The sequence below is a fragment of the Petaurus breviceps genome, unplaced genomic scaffold, assembly GCF_028583685.1.
Source record: "Petaurus breviceps papuanus isolate PSGF00001 unplaced genomic scaffold, PetGlider_PUasm1.0 128, whole genome shotgun sequence".
Classification (NCBI taxonomy): Eukaryota; Metazoa; Chordata; class Mammalia; order Diprotodontia; family Petauridae; genus Petaurus; species Petaurus breviceps.
Window position 1 is genome coordinate 10,811,697 of NW_027185664.1, and position 16,824 is coordinate 10,828,520.

Here is a 16,824-nt window from a genome sequence, read left to right on the forward strand (position 1 = left end):
TTCTATGGGATATGCTCCTCTAGGAATACAGAATAGTGTGTAAAGAACTCTAGATTAGGGTCACAATTTATTAGGCTTCTCTGAGAACTTATTGAAGCTCTGTGACTCTAAGATAGATGTGTATTTTAGTGTGATGTCATGAGGAAAGCAGCGAAATTGCAATCAGGAGATTTGTGTTTCAGCTTTGACTCTATTATCAAGTAACTGTCTGATCTTATACTATTGATTCACTTCTATGAGGTATTTTCATATCTAAACTTTTAATAAAATATGTAAGGAAGACTAGAGGAGAGAGATTTTAAGAAGCTGTTTACCATGGGAAACAGTTTCAAATGAATCATATGTATGACTAGGTTTTAAAATGTAAGTTCTTTAGGGCGGCCAGGTAGCACAGCGAGTAAGAGCACCGGCTCCAGTGTTGGGATGACCTGGAGATCTAATCCTGGGCTCAGACACTTAGCACCCACCCAGAAACACCTGGCCATGTAACCTTGAGCAAGTTACTTAACCCCAATTGCTTAGGGGCGGCCAGGTGGCTCAGCGAGTAAGAGCACCGGTTCCAGTGTCAGGATGACCTGGATCAAATCCGGGCTTAAATACTCAGCACCACACCCAGAAATAACTGGCCGTGCAAGTTACTTAACCCTGATTGCTTTAAAAATAAATAAATAAATAAATAAAATGTAAGTTCTTTACTTAACTTTTATGTCAACCTGTCTTTTATATTGAGGGTGGATCACATTGGAAATGGTTCCAACTTGTTTTAAAAGCAATTTCTAAATTATCTTTTAAGGCTTTCCAAATCAGGTAACATGATTTCTTTTGTCTCAGAATTTAACTTCAAGAGATGCTCCAAATGACTTTGTGTGTGTGTTTGTCTTAACTCTTGTTCTTGAGAATGTATGTGAGTATGTATGTTTATGTGTACATAGAAATGTCTTAGTCTTTTTTGTTTATGAAATTAAATGGAAAAAAAAAACATCAGCCAAAATAAAAGAATGTATCGTATATTCCTCTTTGGTGTTTTTCCTTTAGTGTTGTATTTTTAGTAGTCAACAATCTCATTTATAAATGTAGTCTAATTTTACTGAATCATCTTGTTTCAAGTCCAGTGTGTGGATTAACTTTCCCTTAGCCATCTTTTGAGAATGTTTGGAGAATTAAAAATAGCCCATGAAGTGTGTTTAGGAGGTAACAGAGCTATTTAAAATGAAAACTTTTTATAGTTTCCTGGGATAACAAAGTCTATTTTGTTGTTGGTTATTTGATGAAATAGAATATCATATTTTGCTCATTAGTATTGGTTCTTTTACCCTTTCTACTAATTTGTGGTTGAACCTAGTGTCTTTTTTCCTGAAATACTTTCCCCTTACCAAGGCAAGCATCTTTCTACATATGAACTGTTAGTATCTTTCCTTCCCCCAATTCTGATACTCTTAAAATTCCACATCATCTACAAAGTATTTCCTGAGTAACTGGAAATGTAATAGTTACCCCCCACCTCCCCATTTTCACGTTGTCTGGACGTGTAATTCGCATGACTCACTCTTTACTGAAATTCACACAGAATGACCTTGTACCTTTGGTCTGGTATGGTGGGAAGAGCAGTAGATCTGGGGTCAGAGGGTCTGGGTGCAAGTTCCACTTCTTCCACTCCCTGGCTCACCCGAGACACATCACATCATCTCCGAGGCTCATCTTCCTTGTTTATGGAATGACGGGTTGGGATGCATGTTCTCTACGGTCTGTGATCTTAAAGATTGATATTTATGTTTATATGATTGTTTATGTCTATGTTGATCCCCAACAGTCCCGTTTCTAAGACAGGGTACTGAGTTTCTTAAGTTTCTGTGGGATGGGTCCTTTTTATGTATAACGTGCGCTACACAGTCCCTGGCACAGAACTCTGTAACAGAGGAAAGGAAATAACAAACTCTTAGGTTGTTTTGATAGCAATTCCAAGGAAAATAAAATAAAATAAAAGTATTTCTCCATGATTAAATTGAACAGTCCTGTTCCTGATGGCTTCCTGCTGACTGGTCTGCCAGCTTTGGTGGCCTCCCCATAGCCAGACCAGACACATGTCTCATTGCTGTAGACTGTCTCAGTGGATCTTAATTGAAGCGACTTGTTCCTTTGTTCCCTTTTTTTTGTTATTACTTCACTTTATCTGCTCTACATTTCTGCTTTAGGCAACACCACAGTAGCAAAGCTTTAGGGGGAAAATAGGTCTATTAGTTTTAACATGTATAAAGACATTCTTTAATTTCTGGCAAAGCCAGGTGATCTTTTCCTTGTTTGCATCCTAATAAGTTTTAAAAATTACTATGAAAATATGTAATACACTTTTTAAAAAAACATAAATGCAAGAAAACTTGTGATAACTAGAAGGTCTGAGTTTCTAATTCAGAATTCAGTGTTGATAATGCTTCAGGATAGAGAGAATTGTGGGGTTAGAAAGGCTTGAATAATTAAATTACAGAAAAGAGAGTAGTCTAAATAGGCAGAAGGACATTTTAGTTGCTCAATTCAGTAAATAGATTATGAGAATATTGTTTGTGGCTGCTGCTTTTGAACTCAAAATATTAAATTAGTTAAAATGAAATAATTCATTTTTAGGATCATGAAATCCCCAATCAGTCCAGGTAACAAATCCTTTACTACTGTATGTTGGAGTACATTTAAATACTTTCATTGAACTTTGGTGTTGGTTGGAGCAGATGGCCTTTGAGGAACCGTCCAGCCCAGAGTTCCCTCCACTGATATAGCTCACAACCTCTCTTAAGCTTACTAGCTAGGTCTTCATAAAGTTTTTATTAAAAAAAAAAATCTGCCTACGGGGGCTTGCCACTCTAGTGATGAAGAACCTTTCTGATCTTAGGTAAGAGGGCAGTCTGCATGTAACATCACCAGACCTGTACTTGAAGTCTTTGCAGCTTGATGGAGAACCAGCCTAAACTTATATTCTCCTGGTATAACCTTAAGGAAGTTAGTGCCATGTTCACATCATTATGGGGTATTCAGTTTGGGTTATGATGGAAGATATTTGAGTAAATGTCTTAAATATTCTGTCGTTAGATTTATCCATTTGGCCCTAGTAGTGTTGTCATAATAAAAAACCATTTACTGATAGCTATGTAGTAGAAATAACAACAATAAGAACTGCAATAGCAGCATCCAACATTTATGGAGCATTTCAAAGTTGACAAAGTACCTTTGCATGTTATCTCAGGTGATTCTTATAACCTGTAGGTGTGATGATTATCCCTGTTTCACAAATGGGGAAACTGAAACTGAAAGAGGTTAAGTGACTTCCTCTCAGTCATATAACTAGTTAAGAGGCTGAGACAGGCCTTAAACTAGTCTTCTTGACTCTGTAAGTCCACTTCTTTATCATCTATGCCAAATTTTCCTTTTCATTAGTGTTGAAACTTCACATAGTAACAATTATCATGCATTCTTTGGTGAATACTTGTGAAATGGTTCTTTTCTCCTCCTTTATCAACAAGAAATGATTAAGATTACAGTAGTCTAAAAAAAGATTAAATAACCTAAGGAAACTATGCATGGAAAACAGTCAGTGTTTATTTGTATATTAATATACCTATGAAGTTAATTCTACTCTCCTTCCTCTCCACTGGCTCCTTCCCTTCTGTCTCACACACATTCTCAGGAGTCCCTAGTCAAAAAAAAAGTCTTCTCTTGGCCCTTCAGGTCCATCCATCTTGTGTCTTGCCTCTCTTTTTCACCTTCAGTGCTAAACTTCTGGGGAAAAAAAGGTTGTTTATACTTGGCATCCCTGTTTTCTCACTACTGTCTTCTTGTCTTCTTTGAGTCCGATTTTCACTGCGCAACTTTCAAACCTGCTCTTTCAAGCAGAACTAGTGACCTAATCCTCAAATTCAGTGACCTTCCTTTTTGTCTTCATACTCAAACTTTTTTTTGCTACTTTTAGCAAAGTTGACCCCTACCTCCTCCAGATAATTCCAATTTTATTGACTTCAGAGATACTGTGCTCCCTTGTTCTTATCCTAACCTCTTTAACCACTTTTACTCTTTCTCTTTCATTGCTTCCTCAGTCTCTTTCCAATCTGACTGTGTCTGATTGTGGATATTCATTAATAATTGGTTATCTTCTTTCTCTACCTGTCTCTTTTTTTTTGGCAGTCTCATTAAGTCCCAAAGTCTCACCTACTACTCTGCACACTATTTCATATAGGAGAGGGATTTTATTTGTTCTATTCTGAGGGAAGAATAATAGGTAGAAATTATAAAGATGTAGGGCAGTTTTAATTGAATATAAATAAATAATTGCTATAGTTATGATTGTCTCAAGATGGAATGGGATACCTAGTATTCCAGGAGAGGCTTGATGATTACTTATTGGAGTGTTGTAGAGGACATTCCTGCTTCAGGTTGTGGGTCCAAATGATGACTGCTAAGTTCCATTTCTGCTCTAAAATTCAATGAGTCTGTATTTTTATCATGGCTTGTATATATCATCCTAACTCTTCAAACTCAACATGTCCCAAACCAGACTTATTATTTTACCCTGGTAAACTTTTTCCTGCATCTGATTTTAGAGTTTCAGCTTGTGGTGCCAACATTAATTCAGTTTCTCATGCTCATAACCTTAGAGGATTTCCTTTCCTCTAATAACCTTTAATCTCTCTCACCTCTTCTATCCAGTGACTAAATTGTTTATTTCTCTTCCATAAAATCTTTTTCCATAACATTCATTCTTCTCTCTTAACACTGTCACCTTTCCCCATCACCCATTATAGATCCATATTAACCATTTGCCTAGCCCTAGACTGTTTCAATAACCTTCCAACAGGTTTTCCTGGTTATATTCTTTGCCACTCTCTAACCCAGCTTTTATTTCCCTGCCATGATAATTTTTCCTTTGCAAAGATTTGGTCATGCCATTCCGCTACTCACAAATTTCAGTGACTTCCTATTGCCTTACAAGTAAAGTTCAAACTTCTCTGCCTGATATTCAAGTTGCTCCACAATCTGATGCTAGACTTTCTAGACTTTCCTCATGTTATTCCATTTTTATACTTGTTATTATGGTCTGACCAAACTAGTCTATTCTCTATGCCCCAAACAAACTGTGTATCGCTCTGTCTGTTACCGATATCTTCATCCTTTTTTCCTACTGAATTCCTAGCCATTCTTTAAAGCCTAATTTAAATGTTATCTTCTTCATTAAGTCTTCCCTAATCTTACCAGTTAACTTTCCCCTATGGTCCATGTATACTACCTGGTTTTGCAGTACATTTGTTTTACAATGCTTTTTTTTTTTTTTTTTTTTGAGATACAGCATGGCATAGTTGATAAAGAGCTAATGTTGTAGAGAAGATGCCAGTTTACATTGGCAGGGGAAGTACCTTACCAGGAACTCCCTACACCAATTATATCACAGCTATGTTTTTAAGAATGCATTTTTGGTTACAATATTAGGTATTAGTTATGATTTAACAGTTTTTATATTTTTTTTCTCCTACTAAATAATAAGCAGCTTGTGAAAAGACCCTCTTGTCTAAACTCTGTACATCTCCTAGAAGCCAGCCCAGTGTTCTGCATAAGCTATAAAGTGATTTATTGAATGAATGACCTGGATTATGTTTATATTCACCTATTTTTTATTTCCAACTTTTTATACTCATCTCCTCCATGATCCATCTTCAGTACATATTTAATAGTCTTACCTTTGAAGGAACATATTCAGTATTTTAATCAACAAATATTTATTGAACATCTTCTTTGTGTGGCTCTCTACACTGCAAGAATTCTTAATTTGAGGTCCATGAACTTGCTTTTAAAAGTATTTTAATAAGTATTTCAACATAATTAATTTCCTTTGGAATTTTATGTTTTTTATTTTATGCATTTAAAAACATTATTCTGGGAAGGGGCCCATAGGCTTCACCAGATTCCCATCAGGGTACTTGGCACAAAAATAAGGTTAAGAACCTCTGCTTAAGAGAAGTATGACATACATAAGAATAATCCTACAAAGAATTGTCAATGTGGATGATTGTTTTAAGAACTATAATTATTAAGGGCAGCTGGGTGGTGCCGTGAATAGAGTTCTGGCCCTAAAGTCAGGAGGACCTGAGTTCAAATCCAGCCTCAGACACTTGACACTTAACTAACTGTGTGACCTTGGGCAAGTCACTTAACCCCAATTGCCTTGCCTTCTCCCCTCAAAAAACAAGCAAAAAAGAACTATAGTTATTTATGAAGAATTGATGACTGTTTTTTACTTTTAAAAAGTTCATAAACTTGACTTACCATATCATTTATGATTTTTATAATTGTTGATTTTGGAATGAAATACCAGAGGTCTCCAAAGTGGGTGCTCTGCATCCCCTAATGGCCTGTGGCATGACCTGAACAGGTAATCTAAAGGTGGGTAGAAATATGATCCCATTTTACCCACTCCACAATAGCCAACTTGCATACAACATCGTTATACCACCTCCTTCTATTCACCCATTATCTCAGCATTCACCCACCTTACCCTTTCCTATATCTGGTCATTGGTGGCTTTCTAATCTCCCAAACTCTCCCCTTCTGTGTTGGGTTATATGTTATAACCCAACCATGACACAGGAACTTGGCAGCAGCTACACAGGCAAACTAATGACATACTCGCTGCATCCTGCCCTCCAGATCACCTTGTGCCTAGATCAGGGACCCATTAGAATGTTTGCTCACTACTCTAGAGCAGTAGGGTGAATCAGACACCCCGTCTCCCTTTATATTTTTGATAGTAAGGAGCATAAAGCACAGAATGGGTAAAAATAGATACAAATATCATTGTGTCTTTTCTCCCTCAAACTCACTTTTTTTTTTTAACTTACATATCTGTCCAGGAGACTACCATTCTTCTGGTTTCCCAAGTTTGCAGCATCTGTGTTATCCTTGATTCACTCAACTGAAGCTGTTCTCTACAAAGTTACTAGAATTTGCCAAATCTCCTATTAATCAGTCTTGAACTTCTGCATGGATTTGCCACCGTTGACCTTTCTTTCCTCCTGTATTGTTCTCTCTTCTCTGGATTGCTGAAAATGATTTGTGTCACCTATAAAAACTCACCTCTGTACATTTAAACTTGGAAAATGAATCTTCTAATCTGTTTAAAAATCTTCCAAATAAAGATTTTTAGTGGATTTTAAACTCATTTGCTGAAAATATTAAAATGCAACACCTGATTAGTTTGCAAAAAATATTTGATTGGCATCAAAGAAAATAGAATAGCTGAATTTCAACAACAACAACAAAAAACTTTGCTTAATTGATGAATGGGATTGAAACCTGTAGTGTCATGATTATTAATAATGATAGCCAAACATGCATTTATTCAGTATGGATCTCTGGGTCTGTGTGTGAAATCTTTTTCAACTACAACCATTAAAACCAAGTATCAAAATACATCGAACTTCAAACTAGTACCTTGATTGTTGTATTGTAAATTATTAAGCTGAGATTTTAAAATAATGAAGCACATTGAATCATAATGCTCTTACTAAAATAGATTGTGGGGTGCACTGGTGGAGGCCACAATTAATTCACATATTTCATCAAACTATCAGTCTGGTTTTTATGAGCATCAAGAGACTCTAGGAAAAAAAATAAAGAACAAGAACTGCGCTGATTCTTTTTCAAGATTTTAATATTAATAATAATTAGTGTTTTTATTAAACAGGAAGAGTTTTTTGAATGATTGATAATTAAATGATATTTAATAATATTTAAATTATTTTAAATAATTTACATAATTTAAAATAAATAATTGTTTTGAGAATATCTCTTTATCTTATCTTTTTTAAATTTCCAGATTTTGAAATAATTTTATATGTCTATAATTTTAAGGACAGTAGTATGTTTATAATTTATAAATTAGCTAAAATATACATATAGTGAGGAATGTGTTCTAAAATTGTTTCTTAGTGGGTTATGCAATGAGAAATTTTGAATAGAGCACTGGCCCTGGAGTTAGGAGGACCTGGGTTCGGATCCGGCCTCAGACACTTAACACAAAAACTAGCCGTGTGACCTTGGGCAAGTCACTTAACCCCAATTGCCCTCCAAAAAGCTAAATAAATAAATAAATAAACATTGTTTGGTATAGTATTTGGGATTTGGGGGCATATTTTAGAAGCATATTACACATAATTTTGTCATTGAATTATTATCTGGATATAAACTTAAAAGTCTTTTTCCACATGATCTAGTTCTATGTAATTTCATTCTATTCACAAAATATTAAAAAGTGCTAATGAAAGACTTTCTGTCCATTGGGTTGATACTTTATGAAGAATTTATGGAAAGCATGGGCAAGAATCATATAGAAGGAAAAGGCCTGAGTGGTTTGTGGTCTCTTCTAGTGGAAGAATGTGTCTGATGTGGCATGGAAGATCTTGAAGGCTTTCTCAGCAGAAGTTAAATTCTGATAAGTCCTATGAGACTGGAAAGACTTAGATTAAGAGTGTGGTCCTGGTGGTTAACTGTTTTTTGTCCAAAGACCTGCCTAAAATTGGATTGGTTCATAGCCAAAAGTTGTTGGTAAAGTCTTAAAATTTTTAGGCTACAGCAGTTCTTGAAAATCATCTTCTTAGTCATCAAGGGTATGCTTTCCACTATATGAAGTCACATATCCTTAAAGTTTTTAAGGATAGACAAAAATTGTGTAGGATAAGAACACAGAAATGAATTGAAGTCTGAACTGGTGGAGTTCATGTTGAGTTCACAGATTTGTCATATTATCAATCTGATTAAGTAACAAGCGGCCCTTAAAAACAAAACAAAACAAAACAACTATACTGTTCTTTATCAAGAATTTAAAATTTAAGAACTTTCTGAAGTTGTAATAGAAGTATAAGAATGGTCTTTTGATTTTCTTGTGAGAGTCTTCAATGTTTTCTTATTTTTTTAAAACAGAAAACAGGAAGAACGAGTACAACAGGTGCGTAAGAAATTGGAAGAAGCACTGATGGCAGACATCTTGTCACGAGCTGCCGATGCAGAAGAGATGGATATTGAAATGGACAGTGGAGATGAAGCATAAGAATATGATCAGGTAAATAAAAAGTAGAACTAGTAAGACTACAATCTTGTGTTAGTTGCACAGAAATGAACATTTTCAAAAAAACTATGAATTTCTAAGATCGTTAACTTATGTCACCATATGAAAGAGATTGTTCTTTGAATGAATTAATTGATTAACAAGCATTGATTAAGCACCTACTAGTGCAGGGAAAGAGTGCCTAGTGAGTGCATTAGGGGATAGGGATTAGTGTTTGGCGTTCTCTATACTTAGTTCATCAGGGTTTTTACCCCCATTGGATTTCTTGGTGTCTTAGAGTGTGGAGAAAGCTAAAATTGCTTTATCTTGCTCATAATTTGTATTTTTGAGGGATTATAATAATTAGAGAATGTGTTTAGTCTTCCATCTTGTTCAATACTATTTAGAATTTTTCTGAGGGGAAGGAAATAATTGATTTTTATTAAAGATTAAAATTTGACCTTAATGATCATCTTGTCCAACCTTCTCATATTACAAATGAGAAAGATGAGGCCCAGAGAAACAAAATGAGTTCTCCAAAGTGAAACATCTAGTTTTCTGAAATTTTATTTCTCTACTCAGTTACTTGACATGAAATTATTGCTTATTAAATTGAATTCAAGGACCTTTAGTAAGTACCTATTCCTTTTAGAGCTCAGAAAGGTGAATTATGACATATCATTTGCTCTCAGGGAAAATCCGTAAGGATTGATGTGGTTAACACACTCAAAGTCTTTCATTGTGACTTCTGAAATTTTGTTTCTCTTCTCTGAAGAGCACACAGTGGAGAATCTAGATCCCTTAAGATTTGACCAAGTCAAAAATAACATCCCAAATGAAGAACCGTGTTATTCTTTGATAACAGCAAATTGTGATGCACACTTAAACTTTTGGGACTTTTGATTTTCCCTGGCTTGGAGCTTAGAAAAAAATGTCATTTAATTGAATGTCCCTCTTTTTTTTTTTTTTTTAAAGCAATCGGGGTTAAGTAAATTGCTCAAGGTTACACGGCCAGTTATTTCTGGGTGTGGTGCTGAGTATCTAAGCCTGGATTTGATCCAGGTCATCCTGACACTGGAGCCGGTGCTCTTACTCGCTGAGCCACCTGGCTGCCCCTAAGCAATTGGGGTTAAGTAACTTGCTCAATGCTACACGGCCAGGTGTTTCTGGGTGGGTGCTAAGTGTCTGAGCCCGGGATTCGATCTCCAGGTCTTCTCAACACTGGAGCCGGTGCTCTTACTCGCTGTGCTACCTGGCCGCCTCTTGAATGTCCCTCTTATTTAGATACCAGTTAATCTGTGGTTTTTGAGACAGAAATAAAAATTTCCAAATAGAAGAAAAGTTAAGAGAATATCTCAGTGTATTTAAGCAAGTTTATTTGTTCAGCTTTTGCATTTTAACTGTAAATTACCTGGAGGGTTTTGAGAAGAGCTGCTGATATGCCATAGCAATCAGTGTTGAGTAATTGAGAGAATCGTGGTGAATTTTGATAACTGGTATTACAGGTTTCCTCTCCTTAGGTTATATTTTAAATAGCATGTTTGAAAGTTGAGTTATTTCTTCTTTGATAGCCTCATGATGTGTTAAGCCTGTGGGTCATAAAAGAAATATTTAGTAATATCTTTTATTGATAACTGCTATATGTGTCTAAATTGCTTAGTACAGGTACAAAATAACAAGAAGCACATCGCACCTCATTGGATAAAAAAAACACCCAAACCAACCCCAAACAACCTAGTATTAGATGAAATGATGTTACAGGAATCTGTAAAAAAATTGCATCGCAAATGGATAATCAGCCAAATGAATTTACAGTAGTGGTAATTGTAATGATAAAAAGTGATATAGATTAGGGTAGGCTTATGCAGGATATGCCTGCAGATGTTTAATTAATATGCTTTGCACTTCTTGAACAGCTTTCACATATGTTATCTCATTTGTTCCTACCTGTGGAACAGATGAAACAGGTAGTAGCCCCTTGTCAGAGATCACAAAACTCAGACCTTGTGTGATGAATTGATTTGCCTGTGCTTTTGTAGCTAATAAGTGGTAAAGTGGAGACAAACATGGTTCTCCTGACTTGCTGTCTAATAGTCTTTTTGCTATTACATATTACTTGTCATTAATAAATGATTATTATTGATGAAGCCACACTCCCTCTTTGCAATCACCATTTTCCTTTCTGGACTACCAACCTTGTCTTTAATGATACATTCTATAATTTTCCTAGGAATCAAAGTCAAAATCACTGTTAAAATCTGTACTCTTATTTAAAGAAAAAATTAAAACATTTGCTTTTTCCCAGTTTTTTTGTGACTTGTCATGCTTTCCATGATTTTTCATATATCTCTGATAGTGACTCAGCAATCAAATCTTCCACTTCTTTCAATGTCCAAGGATACAATTCATCTGAGCTAGATGACTTGGATTTATTACGGGTGGCCAGGTGCTCTCTTATTGTTACTTCTCTCAGTCCTGTTCATCATTTTTGTTCTGTTATTTCCAGTACAAAGGTAATTCTTTTTGGCAGAGAAAACAATCAAAACAAGGACTGAGCAGTAATGCATTCTCTGTTGTTAGCTCTCATTGTTTCATCCACATCAAACAAAGTTTCTGTGCTTTTTTTCTACATGTGTTAACTGGTAGATAAAGGGAATCCTGTAGCTATAGTTTACCTAGCTTTTAGCACAGTTGTAAAGATTTTTTATTTGTATATTTTTTGCTTTTGTGTCACTTTCATTTCCTAATATATTAATCTCTCCCATGGAGCAATCTTTATAATAAAGCATTAAAAAGAAAATAAAAGTAGTTCAGAAAAATTAACTAGCATATCTAGGAGACTGACATTTTTAATTTAATGTTTACAATTAATAAGCATTTATTTTCTCTCCTTCCCACTCTCCCCACCAGTTGACAAAAATAAAACTTTTGTAACAAATATACACACTTTTTCTCCATGACTCTGATATGGAAATATGTTTTGCATGATTTGTGTGCATAGTGGATATTGTAATTCTTCCCTTCTCAATAGATGGGAGAGTTGGGGAGAGAATTTGGAACCAAAAAAATATTTAAAAGTGAATTAAAATAAAGAAATAGTTGTAGTCCAAGGACTAGAAAGTAAGAAGGTACTTATAAATTGGTGAATGGTTAAACAGATTGTGCCCTATGCATATAATGGGATATTTTTGAACCATAAAAAATAATGAAAGAATGTTTCAAAGAAACTTGGAAGACTCATATGAGCTGATCCCAGGTGCAGTAAGCAGAATTAGGAGAGCAATTTATATAATAACAACAATGTAAAGACATGTTTGACAAACTTGAAAACTTTGATCAATACATTATCAAATATGATTTCAGAATACCAGGCATTGGTATCTACCTCCTGAAAGAGAGGTGATGGACTCAAAATGCAGACCAAGTAATATATTTTTAGACATGGCTAATATGGGAATTTGTTTTGGCTGACTATGCATATTTGTTACAAGGGTTTTGTTCTTTAAATTGGAGGGGTGGCGTTAGGAAGGAGAGAAGTTAAATGTAAATTAAAAAAAATATAATTATAAAATAAAACCAGGGGGAAAAAAAGAAAACAGTTTATTTGTATCTTTTGATCATTTATCTTTTGGGTAATGATTCTTTTTCTTAAATGAATCCATGTCTAATATCTTGAATATGAAACTTCATTGGAGAAATTTGCTGCAAAGATTTTTTTTCCTTCAGTTTCCCTTCTAATTTTAACTGGATTGGCTTCAACATAATTTGTCAATAGCTTTGCCAAAATAATCTCATACAATTGTTTTGGAGAAGATAGAAAGATAAGATGATATGGGTGAGAATAAAATTTAGATGGATTCAGAACTGGTTGGGTAGTTAGACTCAACATAGTTGTTCATAGTTCAATTTCATTGTGGAAAGGGTTCTCAATAGAGTACCTCAGGGATCTCACCTTGGCCTTGTATTATTGGATATTTTTATCAGACATAAATGGTATGCTTATCAATTTTCAAATTGCACAAAGCTGGGAGGGATAGCTAACAGAATAAATTATGGTCAGTATCCAGAAAGATCTTGATAGTCTAGTTACTTGGTACTTAGTCAGCAAGAATTTATTAAGCACTTAACTATGTGCCGGGCATTGTACCAACTACTGAAAGATAAAAGCATAGTGTCTCACCTCAGGGAGCTTATATTCTAATGGATAACATGTAAACAACTGCTCCAAGATAGATATGGTATAAAAGGGAGGTAATTTTGGTGTAGAGTATGTGGAAGTCAGTAAAGTGTAAGAAGGGTGGAAAGTCAGAAAGGATCTAGGTTATAAAAGCCAAACTTTATATTTTATCCTGGAGATAATAGGGACCTGCCAGAATTTTTGTAGGGGGAAACATGGTTAGACCTGCACTTTAGGAACATCACTTTGGCACCTGAGTGGAAGATGGACTAGAGTGCAGAAAGACTTGAGATGTGGAGATCACCTAGAAGTCTAGGAGTGAGATGATAGGGCCTGAACCAGGCTGGTTGTATGAGGGAAGAGAAGGGGGTGTATATGACATACCTTGTGAAGGTAGAAACAAGACATGGCAACAGAAAAGCAATATAGGATAAGTGCTTGTGAGAAGTTGACAGTGATACAGAGATTGCAAGTTGGGCAACTGGGAAGATACTGGTGCCCTTGGTAGTTATAAGGAATTTCCAAATAGGGAGGAGTTTGGGGGTAAAGTTCTGTTTTGGACATGTTGAATTTGACATACAGAACATTCACTTAGTATATCCATTAGTTTGTTAATATGAGACCAGAAGTTAGAAGAGCCATTAGAGCTGGTTAAATAGACTTGAGAATCTAGAGCAAGGGTTCTTAATGTAACTTCCAGGGGGTCTATGGATAGATTTTCCAAGGGTTCATGAACTTGGATGGGGAAAACACCTTCCATTAATCTTTAACTGAAAGTTAGCATTTTCTTCATTTTTAAATTAAAATATTACAAAACATTATCCTGAAAAGGGCTTGAGGGGTTCACAGGCTTTACCCGACTGGTAAAGGGATCCATGTCACACACAAACAAAAAAAGGTTAAGAACTTTGGTCTAGATCTAATTGATATAGATTTAGGTGGACTCTTAACAAGATGAAATTCTGTAGGGATAAATATAAAGTCTTATATTTGGATACCAAAAGAAATCACTTTTACAAGTACAAAATGGAGGAGTCATGGTTCGACAACAGTTATTGTGAAAAAAATTTGGGGATTTTAATGAATTACAAACTCAAATGAATCAATTTGGCCCCCAAAAGAACTGCTAATATAATCTTGGGCCACATCAAAAGAGGTGAAGTTTCTCAGAACTGGGACATGATAGCCCACTGTAATGTATTCTTATGGAACCTCATCCGAAGCATTGTTTTCAGATAGGTCTAAAAAGAGAATGGGCTGCCAGGAAAGGTTCAAGTTGGAGGCTAGATAACTACTTGTATGGTATAATGGAAATTCCTTTCTAGTTCAGTTTGGGTGGTCCCTTTCAAATATCAAATTTTGTGATTCTGAAGTTATAAAGAAAAGAATTGTGAATATTTTATGTATATGTGTGTGTGAGGCAGCTTGTGACACAATGGATATCGAGCCTGGAGTCAGGAAGACCTGGGTTCAGATTTTCAACCTTTAACACTCTCTAGCTATGTGATCCTGTGCAAGTCACTTAACCTCTGTCTGACAAAAGGATCCATTGGATCTGCTAGAGAAGGAAATAGCAAACCACTCCAGTATCTGTGCCAAGAAAACTCCATGGACAGCTATGGTCCAGGGGTCATAAAGAATCTCATGTGACCGAACAACAAAATATGTATGTTTTATGTCATATGTTTATACGTCATCATATGTTGATATGTCATCTTTCTAAATAAGATTTCTCATAAAGATAGAATCTACTGGGAGAGAATGCTTATGAAGTAGTGGGGGGAAGTACATTCGGTACTTTGCAGTATATATAAGAATTTCTTAACTGTGTAACTCTTTTAACTATGTGGCCTTAAAAGAAGTGTTTCTACTTTGTCAGAACATTTTGCAGTCAAATGGAGCTCTCACATGAAAAACAATTGACTATTATTTTTGTTCCTCTACAGGTACTTTCAACGGACTTTCCCCAAAAGCAAATTCCTAGAAGCTGAACATAAATGTTTCCACTGGGTTTTGCTTATAAGAAGAAATGGGCCCATGCACTTATATAGCTTTTTAATAGCGTTAACCAATGCATTTTTAGACATATTTTGATGTATATATCTATTATACAAAAATTGATCTTTATTTTGAGTCCTAGGACTTAAAAGTAGCCTTTTTAAATATCAAGCAGCACCCTTAAAATGAAGCCAAGCTTTTTTATACCAGATTGCAATCTGCTGGAAATACTGTATTTGTATGAAATACTTGCTTCCCCTACAGTTTTAGTATCGATGGATCAGGAGAACTGAAAAATTACCCAATTAAAGATTATTGTGACTTCAATGTATATAAAGAGATTTTTATACTTCTATTGAAAGAAGACGCCTGTACATTCTTCCATCATCACTGTAAAGACAAATAAATGATTATATTCACATGCTCTTTGGAATCCTTCCTGTTTTAGAGAAATAATACAGGAGTCTCCTTTTAGAATTCAAAATTAAACTTAGCTTCAACCATTGGCATTAGATTTGGAGGGGAGGTGGCAGAGAGTATATTTACTATTACCACTTCAAGCAGTGTCTCAGGTTATTATGGAAAGTTGAGCTACTCTCACCAGTGTGTATGCTCTGGTTCCCCAATGTTTCTTATTTTTCTTTACCTTTCTTCTCTCTCTCTCAAAAACATTCATTCCACCATTATTTGGTTTAGTAATCAGCTATACAAGTGCCCTCTAGCTGTCACTGATATTCTCTAGTTTCATCCAAAAATAGTTTGGAGTGTCTCATGTTCCCTGTCACACTGAGTTATGCAGGTATAACTACATTTGTTGCAGTGAGAAGCACTCTCTGGGCAGAGTCTCATAATGAATTAGATTCTGATACTTTCCCAATCAGTGTTCCACCTCCAAAGTACAAACATTTATTTGCTAATTTCATAAATATAATTTTGAGTAGTTATACTTTAGATTTGGGTGGTGATGAAAATAGTAACTGTTTTATCATATTTCATTAGCAGAATTGGAACAGCAGACTAAAACACATTGACATTCCACTGGTGGTAAAAAAAGAAATATGGGTAGGTTTGTGAAAGGGAAATGTATCTGGGAAGTACTATGTACTATGTTGGGTATATAGTACAAGGTGGGGTGGGAATGGAGGAGGAGATACCCTGAACACTGGGTCGTTATTTCTAAGCTTGATATCTTACTAGAGTTCAGATCTGGGCAGATCCTGTAACTTCTCTATACCTAATTTTAACTTTTTTTTTGTAATGAAAGTTAATACTACAGACATTAGGAATAATAATGTTAGCAAAATCCTTTGCAATTATTCAAGTACTAAAAAATATATTAGTTGTAGCAAGTATGTGCAGAATTAGTGCAAGTAAATGTTTAACAATGAATAAAGGTACTGCAGTGAAGTTGGAAATATATCAGATTTTATCAGCCTTAATTCACAAAATCTATTACTTTCCTGATAGGATTTCAGAATGGATTGAGCTATTCTTAAAAAATTGGATCCTGAGCAGTTAAACTGTTTAACTCACACTTATTTAACTAGTCACTTGTAAATAAGTGATTTACTCT

General features: G+C 35.2%; 1 protein-coding gene across 1 annotated transcript in view; it reads left to right on the forward strand.

The window, feature by feature from the left end:
• Nucleotides 1-15,670, forward strand: part of LOC138172195 (methyl-CpG-binding domain protein 2) — a 74,907-nt gene extending 59,237 nt beyond the window's left edge. Inside the window, exons 6-7 of the mRNA XM_069101887.1 lie at nt 8,953-9,091; nt 15,200-15,670. Coding sequence (XP_068957988.1) covers nt 8,953-9,079 — 127 coding nt within the window. The 3' untranslated portion in view covers nt 9,080-9,091; nt 15,200-15,670. The remainder of the gene's footprint in view (nt 1-8,952; nt 9,092-15,199) is intronic.
• The last annotated feature ends 1,154 nt before the right edge of the window (nt 15,671-16,824 follow it).